This window comes from Dipodomys ordii, unplaced genomic scaffold (genome assembly GCF_000151885.1).
Source record: "Dipodomys ordii isolate 6190 unplaced genomic scaffold, Dord_2.0 Scaffold36, whole genome shotgun sequence".
Classification (NCBI taxonomy): domain Eukaryota; kingdom Metazoa; phylum Chordata; class Mammalia; order Rodentia; family Heteromyidae; genus Dipodomys; species Dipodomys ordii.
In genome coordinates, this window is record NW_012267252.1 from 13,028,142 (window position 1) to 13,039,294 (window position 11,153).

Below are 11,153 nucleotides of genomic sequence, written 5' to 3' on the forward strand. Positions count from 1 at the left end.
TTTTTGCTTATGTGGTGCTGAGGAATCAAACCCAGGGCCTCAGGCATGCAAGGCAAGCGCTCTACCACTGAGCCACCTTCCCAGCCCCCCATATTTTTTAGAGGTGACAAAACCAAATCTCCAAACCAGTCAGCTAGGACGGAATGGGACAGGATTCCCATCTAGGCATCCATGGCGGCCTTTCACAGAGGTCTTCTGCATTCCTGAGCTCAGATGATGAACTACAACACACCCAGGCCACACTCAGCACACCAGGAAGGAAGGAAGGAAGCTGGCTTCTCTTCACTGCTTTCTCTGGGCTGCCACGCCCCCCACCTTCCACCCCCACCCCCATCCTTCCCCATCCCCTCCCCCCCCTGTGCAAACAGCCAGTGTCATCTGACCAGCCACCTCCCCTATACGCATGTCCAAGAGGGGCAAAGGAGAGCAGCTGGCCCCTTCCCTCACCCTGGGGAAGGACAATCAGAAGGGAAGGATAAGACTGTGTCCTAGTGTCAGATTGTGCTTCCATGACAGACAGATGGCAGGACAGAGAAGGTCAATGGATGAGGTAGTTGTTGAAGGTACAGATGTGTTCCTAAGCTCTCCAAGACCAAACCCACGGGCTTCAGGAATCTTCAATCCTGGTGCTTGCTGTTGCTTTGTGGGTGATGCTGTAGGGGGGTGCTTGGGTGGGAGCTGAGGGCTATTGTAGCGGAGAGAAAGGAGGCCTGTGTAAGGAGGCAGTCAAGGTGCTAGCTGATGTGTTTTCTGTTGGACATCCCATGTCTGAGAGCCCTCCCAGCCCTCTCTAAAGGCAGCTGATGCAGTGTTTGAGACTCCCAAGAGACTCCCATGAACCACAATGTGGAGATTTATTCTCCCCACTGAATTCCTCCCTCCATCTGTCCATCAGGACCCTAATGGGGAGAGTAAGACAGAGCTGGCTGGGTCTTACCTTGACTTGGATGGAGCCTCTCCTTTGCAAGGCATATCCTCCTGTGGTCAGCAGGGCTCCTGCAGTGCTCTGAGAGACATGGATCCGGAGGGCTGCCAGAAACCAATCATTGTCTACTTATCACCTCATGGGGAGAGAGGCAGTCAGTGTGGGGAGGCTGCTTTGGATGGGGAAGTTCCCCATGCCAGTTCTTTGATCCCTCAGACCTCTCATGAAACAAAGCACAAAGGATGTCTGAAATCTGGGCCCCTTTAGGCTGGGATTACAAACTATGGGGACCCTCCTCAGGGAGACCTGCTCAAATTTAGCATGTTCAGCTTCGCAACAAAAGGCAGTGCTGGCAATCCCTGAGGACGGGGAGTCCCTGCGCTCCTCAAACTTCCAGGGATTCTCTGGGACATATTGCTGAAAATACTGGCTATAAGCTGGGCACCAGTGGCTCACGCCTGTAATCCTCGCTACTCGGGAGGCTGAGATCTGAGGATCAAAATTAGAAGCCAGCCCTGCAGGAAAGTCTATGAGACTCTTATCTCCAATTAACCACCAAAAATCTGGAAATAGAGATGTGACTCAAGTTGTAGAGTGCCAGTGTTGGACACAACAGCTTTAGGATAGTGTCCAGGCCTGAGTAGTTCAAGCCCCAGAATCAGCACCCACACATTAAAAAAAATGTTGGCTGTAGCTAAAAATGCAACTGTGATCAAGTGTAGAAGCTACATAAACAATCACCTTCTGAACTTGTTCTGGAAATCTTTCCTTACAAACTAACAGAGGGTTTGAATCTATACTTGTTGTGGTTGGTTAACTTAGACAATGAAGTCATCAGAGGGAGACAATTTGTATGTATGTGTTTGTGTGTGATCTATAAATTCTAAACAGTGTTAACATACAAACTCTTCAAAACTCAAATTATTAATTCTTTTTTCTGTTTCTCCATTGATAAATAACATTCATGTATCTAGTGATAGTCAACACAATGAATTTATTATAAAGCAAGAAGAATGTGATCTATTCTTGGAGTTCTTAGTCATATAGCTTGTGCTGCACCAGCAATATACTGTACATCAGGGTAAAGAAAATTACCACCATATCTGGCCTACTCTTCATGCATTTGTATTGTTTGCAAATAAAGTTATATTGGGATGTGGCTGTGTTCATTCATTCACTTGTTTCTACAGTTGCTTATAAGATACAACAGTAAAGTTAAATAGTTACTCTGTGGGCAATAACCTCATGCAGAAAATCTTCTCAACTCCTCCTCTTTTGTTTAACTGATTTCTTTGTGTGTGTATATTTGTTTAAAGGAGAAAGTCTTGGAAGGAGGAGGCCATGCTTGTTTACATAATTCCCATGAGAACGCAGTGTAAAACCCTGTCTGTACAGCTTATGATTGGTGTGGTCTCATGCAGATGCTGATCTTATCTTCCAGAGAAGTGACAAGAAACTGGATATACAAATGCAAATGTGTCCTCTACAAACATCTTCTGCTTAAAGATGAGAGCCAGAAGGGGCAGCCATTGCTGCGTTCTCCTTCAGCGAGAACTGTAAAGTGATACCCACGCAAACTGCTGCTTTCCATCCTGGATGCCATGTTCACAGTGTCTCCGAACAGACAGTATCTGGGCATGGTGATTCCTACTACGCCAGCAACCACAGGGCCTATGGAGGGAAGAATTCATGAGCCTGACTATTGGTATTTCCACCGCTAGACTCCTGGCTGCATAGCAAGCCAACAAAGACAGTCAATAAATATTCAACAAGTGCCCTCTTGTGGCAGAACTTGATACTACATTTGGTGTTTCCATAGAGCAAAGGAGAGAGCCCCACTTCCTTCCTGAGGAAAACTCAGAATCAATGCATGAATGACCATGTCATCATGTTATACATGAACTACAGATGTCAAGAAAGCCTAATGAAAGCACCAACGTGGGACTATTTAATGCTGGCGGGAAATCAGGTTTCACGTCTGTGGAGTCGTGAAGGTCAGGGAGGAGGGGGCACCCAGTGCATCATTTTCAAGGCCTAGTACAAAGTGAAGAATATCAGGCTCTCTGCTCAGAAAGTTTTAAGAATTTCAAAACAGTGACAGAAAAAGTATTAAACCAAGTAGGTTTTGTACTACACAGGCCTCATGCCTACGCTTTGATCAAAAGAGAACTCACCAAGGAGACTTTGACACGGACACATGAAAGAAAAACAACCCAAGAGACCTGTCCTGCTTTTTGTCCTCTTTACTTTTGTCTCAAAACATGTCTGACTCACTATGTGTCCTTATTTCTACCATGCCACTCAGCTAACCAGAAATACATGCACAAAGACATCACCTGAGGTTGCTACCTTTCAATGACTGCAGGCCCAGGACGAGGGGGGGGGCAAACCCTCCCTTCCAGCCGCCATTCAGAGGCCTTTGTTCCAAGGCCACCTGCCCTCTGTTCTGAATACCTGTGTGGAGCCCGATCCGGAGCTTGAGCTTCTCCTCAGGCATGTGTCCGATCTGGAAGTGGATGGTGGCACTGAGGACGTGTAAGGCCATGGTGGCAATCTCCTGCACATGCCGGCTGCCATTGCGAATGGGCAGCCCGCTGGCCACCATGTATGCGTCTCCAATGGTTTCCACCTGAAAGCACAGTGACAGAGCCAACGTACTCTTCCCTGAGGGAGATGGTGGGTAGAGGGAGATGGAAGTAGGGTCATTACCAACCCTGACTTTGAGCATCACACTCGCTGACCTCTAACCCACACGAGTTCACGTCTGGTCTCTTCCTCATACCTTGAAAAAGCCTTCTGCTCCCGAGCCCTCCTCACCACAGCCACTGGGTGGGCCTTCAAAATCTGAGCCTATTTCCCCAGCCCAAGGCCAGCACCTGCTAGCCAGACAGCAAGGAGAAACCATTTCACTCTCAACAAGGGCTCCATGCAGTCACACACCACACATACCATATTGATATGTATAGAGACAGCCCCTTATCCCACAATCCCTTACATAAGATCAGCTTTCAGATCCTCCACCACAACAAGAGAAGCCAATGATAAGCAGAAGCTTAGTGCTCAACCTTTTGCAGATAGAACTGTATTTGGTAGAATACAAGAGATGACATGGGAAGCTGTGATTTCAAGCACTAGCTTGAAGCTGATGGTGACCCCGAAATTACAAAATAATAATAATAATGTCAATGATTGGACAATTCTAATCTGCTTCTGGGCCACTTTTCTGTACCATGAGACATTACAAACCAGCTGTAATATCCATACACACAAAGCATCACTGGAAAAGCAACTCCCAATGGGAAACCTCAGGTGGTGCTGTCCCAGGCAGGGTGGGTTCAGTTATTGTTGGGCCTGGATGATGCATCCCACCCTTTCACGCTTGTTTGTCATGGATGCTAGGGGCTAACCGGGATATGTCCCCTTTGCTCTCCAACTCTCCCAGGCAGAGACCTGGGATCACGGTCGGAGCAGGTGCAGTGGAGACTGCCCACCGGGTAAGTGTGAACATGATCCTATGGCGCTGTCCCACAAGCCCCGGTCTGACTCCACTGGAAAAGTCGGAGAATGAACACAACACAGCTCTCTGCTCACCACGCGAATAAAGTCAGGCTGTTGCTGCTCTGCTGTCCTCCTAGACTCTTCTTCACTCTGGGTAACCACATTCATCGTTCTCCTTAGTAGTGTGCCAGTCAGGTGACTGTTACCACCTCCCCTTTAGATTCTCCCTTTAACAAGTCTCTCATTACCCTGAATTTTGCTAAGGATCATCACAACAGAAGCAAGACCTGCACTGGATGCAAAGGCATCTTTGAAAGCTTCTCCATACATGGAGGAAGCCTGTTTGGGAGGAAAAAGGAGGAGTTATTCAGCAGAAGGTTAATTAAGGCCTCTTTAGAGATTCATTTACTGAGAGGTTCAAATAATGGAAGGGAGCAAATGTGGCTCTAGACAAGCACATGCATCCATGAGTATTCAAACCCTCTTCCAAGAAGACAAGCAGGAATAGCATAAGGAATCTTTGCCATGAATGCAGATGAACAGCCAGGATGGAATGGGGTCTTTCTCCCTGCTTATGGTGGGGAGGGGGCGGTGAGGGAGGGCACCTCAATCAGGCCCTAGCAATGGCTAACAAAGAACACACATTCCTCACAGTCCAAAACCGAAAGCCTCACCTTATACACATCATAGGTTTGTATGATGTGATCAAACAAACTGTACAGGTCATTAAGGAGCTTCACGACTTGCAAGGGAGAGCTGAGAGAACACAGTTTTGTGAATCCGACGATGTCTGAGAAGAAAATCGTCACGGACTCAAAATGTTCTGGTTCCACCGACTCTCCAGCTATGAGTTGTTCTGCAATGAAGCTGAAACCAGAGGAAGAGGTTGTTTCTAAACAGGATCTTGTATTTCTCATCCTCTTCAGAGTTCCTACAAAGCTGCCTTCCTAGGTCCTTTGTCTTGGCAGGGCTAGGTGTTCGGTTAGCAAAACCTATCATCTGGAGGAATTCCTTTAACCTCCAGTCATTACCTGTATTTTCTCTAAAGAAGGGCTCACCTTGGTCGATATGAGTCTCGGGGAATAGTCAGACAAAAAGGGGGTTCTCATTGAAAATGTCTCATTTTCCACCTCTAGCTATAGAGCTGGTGAAGATTTGAAGTGTAGATGTGAAAGTGAATGCAATCATTCACCAATCCACAAATCAATATTGTGTCCATCAACCAATCTCACATTATCAGCACAGTCAAATCCCTACCCCTCTTCGTTGACCCCGAGGCAAATACATGTGTATGAATTCTAACAGCAAATGCTTCTACTAAGGATTGTGTATAATATTTAGTATAATGCTTCTTCTAAAAATGCATAGGTGAAAACAGAACCAAAAAACAAAGCAATATTTGAATCTGAGGGATGGGGTACATACTGTGCTATGCAAAGGTAACAATTGTAATGTTAGTAATTTATCAGACTCGTGAGAGTCGAGTGCCATCTAGTGGCGGCTTTACCATTGTTGTTTCTACTACCTCCCACATGACAAACTACTACACTTAGGATTCCTATAGATAGATTCCGGGGGGCGGGGGGGTTGCCTCTATTTCCCTTAGCAAATTGTACTAAATTTAAAAAAAATCTTTGCCCAGTTCAGAAGAGTTTAGCACCACTTTAGGTAAATAACACTGGAAATAATTCCTGCACTTGAAACTAGTCGACAATCACTCTGTTCTTCTCCCCTTGTTCCCATCTCCCCACCCCTTCCCACCAAGTTTCTCCCAGAATACCTGGGCAACATTGTGCACAGAAGCTTCTCCACCTTTCTCTTTTCTGCCCTCAGCTGGCTGGTCTTCTCTTCTATCACTTCCTCCAGGTGGTTAGCATACACTTCCAGCTTGCCCAGCATACCATCTAGTATGCTCACATGGCTTTAAAAGAACTCGGATGTTATTGTCTTCTACCAAGAACCATGGGGCCACCATGAGGCCCAACTCCAGGTCAAGGTCCACGAGAACATTCCCCTCCCCTAAAGAAGAGCTGACAATAGACCGCTGCATCCACTCACCCTTTGGGACTGGCTTCTCGCAGCATCTTCTTGATGGAAGGGAGAGGGGGTCTTTTCTGTGGGGACTCATCCCAGCACGCCCTCACCAGGACTACGATCTTTTCGCTGCCTTTCTCCTCAGACAGGGACGGTCGCAGTGGGACAGATGTCCTGGGGTCTTTGATTCGCCTGATGATTTCTGAAATTCACTTGGAGTTTAGGTAACCAAATGTCTGTGTTTCGCCATTTGCTACCCTTCCCTTCAAACAGTCATTGTGCTCTTGAAATTTGTAAACTGAATTTTTAAATAAATGGAACAGCTTAGAACTCCAGAGAAGTCTGGATATCTTAACAGATACTTTTCAGCTAGAAAAATGAAGCGTTTGATTTAAAAACTAGAAACATTTTTTAGTTTATCAGTTTCTAAATCGGAATTTTTGATTGAGTTTTTCTTGAAATGACTCATTCTTGAAATCCTGATTTCAAGAATGGACAAGTACTTGGTGGTGAAAATCCCCTGAATCAGGCAATCTTTCCTTCCAAGTACTACATTACATAAAGCAATTTTAACAGATAATAAACAGCACTACCATGTTTGACCTCTGCCCAAGCTTGTAAACCATCTTTCCTTCCTCGCTGGCTTCTACCAACATCTGTTAACCCAGAGTTTGTAAAAGAAAATAATGCTTTGAAAATAATGCAGACATACTTTAGTATAAGGTACTGTGATAAAATAAAAACACACCAATTTGTGTCAAAGATACACAGATGCCAATTGAAACTGAATGGCCCGTGATATGGATGAATCTTGAATATAAGCTATATACATTAAGAAAGAGAAGGCAAGCCAGGTGCCGGAGGGTCACACCTCTAATCCTAGCTACTCAGGAAACTGAGATCTGAGGATTAAGGATCAAAGCCCGCCTGGGCAGGAAAGTCCATGAGACTCTAGCCTCCTCCTTTGTTTTCCCTTCCCGTCCCTTCCCATCCTCCCCCCGCACCCCCCCCTCTCCACCCAATCCTCCCCCCCTTATCTCCAATAAACCACTATAAAATCAGAAATGGCACTGTAGCACAAGTGGTAAAGCACTTGAACTGAAGAACACAGGGACAGCTCCCAAGCCCAGAGTTCAAGCCCCATGACTGACCAAAAGAAAAAAAAAAGGCAGTCTGTAAAATCTATAATACACTGTATTATTCTGTGTCTGCAGCCTGGAAAAGACAGAAAGCAGATCAAAGGTAGATGAAGGTCTAGGGAGGAGAGAGGGCTGACTAGGTAAAATATGAGGGTTTGGGGAAGGGAGCACCTCTGTACAACACTATAATCACAGACCCACCAATCATTTCACAACACAACAACCTTAAAGGAGTGCCAACTTGAAGATACTACAACCCGGAGATAGAATACAGATCATGAAAAATGGATGTAGCTGAACTCTAGACACATTACATATCTTTATTGAAGAGGAGAAAAGGTGCTGACTGACTGAATTTCTGCAGTAAGACCACAGACCTAAAGACCAAGGAGATATTCATAATCACTGTATTCTAAAGGTTGACAAGCCTAAAACCATATGCACTAGGATTAAACAAACTAAAGAGATGGCAGAAGGTCAGAGCTAGAGTTCTTACTGTTGGCAAATACAATTAGGATGAAGCAGAGTGTTGATTACTTGAGTTGGAGATGTCAGCATGAAGTCTTGTCTATCTAACTATAGAACAGATATGCATGTACATGTATGTTCAGAGATACAAACGAACCTTCCTTGCTCTGTCCTCTGAGAGCCTAGAAGCAAAGAGACTCTGGTCGCAGTATGCACCCCAGCCACCAGGTCTTATTTCTTTTTCTTTTTTCTTTTTGTCGGTCATGGGGCTTGAACTCTGGGCTTAGGCGCTGTCCCTGTGTTCTTCAGCTCAAGGTGAGCACTCTACCGTTTAAGCCAATGTGCCACTTCCGGTTTTCTAGTGGTTTTTATTGGAGATAAGAGTCTCACGGACTTTCCTGCCTGGGCTGGCTTTGAACCGCAATCCTCAGAACTCAGCCTCCCGAGTAGCTAGGATTTACAGGCGTGAGACACCGGTGTCCAGCTTGAGCCACCGGTACCCAGCTAGGTCTTATTTCCTAGTAATATTCTCCTAGAAAAGAAGCCATGACTTTTTTTTTGGGGGGGGGGAGGAGGGCAGGGGAAAGCTTCCTCTAGTACTGGGACAGAAGCTATAACAAGATGAGCCAGGAGCATCTTGTAATTAATGCTAGAAAGCAAGGGAGTGCTCAAAAGCAAACCAAAACAAAAACACACCAGTTTGGTGTCAAAGACACACAGATGCCAAGTGAAATTGAAGGGCCAGAGACAGAACAGTGAGAACAACAAAATAAAGAAGTATTCGATATTATAACCCAAAGTAGAAACAAATGCTCGCGAGTCCACGCTAATCACAATAAATGATCAAAGGAGTAGACAGAGCCGAGAGACACAGAGAATTCCAAATCATTTCTCTCCTCAAAGAGGCAAAGCTTCTCTCCCCCTCTTGTAAACATGGCTTCCCATAGTGGTTTCCTTCCAAGGAAGGCGGATGCAAGGGGGAGATCAGGAGCAGCTTCCCAGGAGAAAAACCAACAAGCACCACCTCAGCCATGTGATCAAGGTCAACACCAGCCAGGACAGCCACATTGGTAGCACGTGACTTGGATAGGATTTGATGGAAGTTGTGGTTTAAGTCAGTAGTCTTCCTTCTAAACCCACATGATCTTAATGGCGGTCTAATCAGAACTGACTATCTGAGTGACATCATCAGATAGATTCCAGATGGAAGACGTTCTATGAAATAACCTGCGGATGCATGTCAAAAACATCAAGGTCTTGGAAGTCTAAGAAATTCTTCCAGGAAAACCTAACAGACACGATGACTAATGTGAGCTTGGATGCAATGTTGAGACAGAAAGAGGATCTTAGGAAAATCCAAGGAAATCAGAATAAATTATAGCCTACAGTTTTGTTATTAAGAGAAAAAAATACAGCCTAAACCTACATTTTACTGCTTAAATATTCTGAAAGAATGTACATAAATAGAGCAGGACTCCAAGTAAACCGTACAACAACTCAAACAGATGCTTTTTTTGAATTTAGCCTCAAGACGTGTTTTGAGAATCAACAGATGATAAAGAACTTCGCAGCCTGGGACAGCACTGGCCTGTACTCTGGTGAACCTGGCTTGGTGCTGAGTAACCTGTGGCAGGTTATTTCCATCCCATCATCTCTAATGGTCTACTAGTCACTTTGGAGCAGTTGTTTCCTTTCTTTGGCAGTAAGGAGTAGGCTTGCCTGGTGTCTAGGCTCACCCAGACATTCGCAGCACAGCTGGTTTGGAGTAGTCTCAGGTAGTGCTGACACTGCTGGTCCAAGGACAAAAAAGACCAAGTCCAGTCCTCAAACTATGCCTCTCCTGGGAACCTGATGGAAATGCCCATTCTCAGGCCTCATCCTCATGGCTACTGAGTGGAAACCCTTGGTGGGAACTGGACAATTCTCCTTTAGCAGCCTCTGTGGGATTCTAACATGGACTAGAGTTGGAGAACCACTGGGCTGCTATGTGTAGAGGACTAATAATTTACTCAGTTCCCAGGATGGAGTTCATTTGTAGAGACATGTGAGAACTTACTAGAAGCCTGGGTTTGCCCACGAGTTAAGCACGCACGGTGACACTGCAGTGACACAGGCCGGTGTGACCCTGCTAGTGGCTAACTTTATGAGGAAGAATGTATTTACTTTAATGATTTTCCTCACTCCATTGGGCAAGACCAAATGGGAGTTGGGCTTAGGGATCCTTCTAGAATATCTGTGTATCAGCTTGGTTCCAAACTCAGATGTGCCTGGATTTTAAGTTACCTTTTTTGACTATTAGCTTTATCTCTGTCTCATTTAGCCACAAATCTGAAACTTGAATCTGGTTTAAAAGCAATTGTATATCTGTCTGATTTTATCAGTTGTCAGGGACTACACAATCTAATGGGGAAATTTGACAGAGTCCCGCAGAAATGGGCTAGAAATGATGGGCAATGCACAAAAGATGAGAGGGAAAAATCAGGAAAGGTAGGCAGGGCTTCCTTAGCAATTCATGCATGCACTTCACATACACACACATGTGCATGCATGCATGCATGCGGACACCTGTTCTCTATCTGAGCACACCATCATAGACCTCCACAATAGACTTGTAAAATCCTAGTCTCCAGGCAACTTCCTAGCCCAGCGATGTCAAATCAGTGGCAAGGATCTGGGTATTAAGAGACAACACAGGGGGGGTTCCGGGAAGATGGCGGAGGAGAAGCTGGAATCTGAACAAGCTCTCGAATAGAAAGCAGTTTTAGAGTTCCAGTGAACAGTCCTAAGCCAGAGAATCACACCAAGTGTGCCATCACAGGACAGAGAGTTAAGCAAGAGAGGGGAAGCCAAGGCAAGGAGACACATCTGAGCGCATGCCAGCAGCCGCTGCCACGGCGGCAGGATCGCGGCAGCAACCGCAGGGCACCCAAACCTGAGCCACAGAGAGTCCGGGACGAAGGAGCCAGATGCAGCGGGTGAGCGGATTCTACTCAACACCAGCAAGAACCGACAAGGAGCGGACATCTTCATCATGCAGTTTGCAGACCAGAGACGACCCAGGATCCAAGACTCGGCGTGAGTAGAAGCCC

The 11,153-nt window shown here is 45.8% G+C and overlaps 1 protein-coding gene across 1 annotated transcript in view; it reads right to left on the bottom strand.

Annotated features, from left to right (window-relative positions):
- Window positions 1–607: 607 nt before the first annotated feature.
- LOC105986609 (guanylate cyclase 2G-like) overlaps window positions 608–11,153 on the bottom strand; it is a 43,428-nt gene continuing 32,882 nt past the window's right edge. Inside the window, exons 15-21 of the mRNA XM_013017605.1 lie at window positions 6,482–6,659; window positions 6,204–6,344; window positions 5,098–5,290; window positions 3,380–3,554; window positions 2,498–2,596; window positions 938–1,029; window positions 608–685 (exon numbers count right to left, since the gene is read on the bottom strand). Of these exons, the coding sequence (XP_012873059.1) occupies window positions 608–685; window positions 938–1,029; window positions 2,498–2,596; window positions 3,380–3,554; window positions 5,098–5,290; window positions 6,204–6,344; window positions 6,482–6,659 (956 nt within the window). The remainder of the gene's footprint in view (window positions 686–937; window positions 1,030–2,497; window positions 2,597–3,379; window positions 3,555–5,097; window positions 5,291–6,203; window positions 6,345–6,481; window positions 6,660–11,153) is intronic.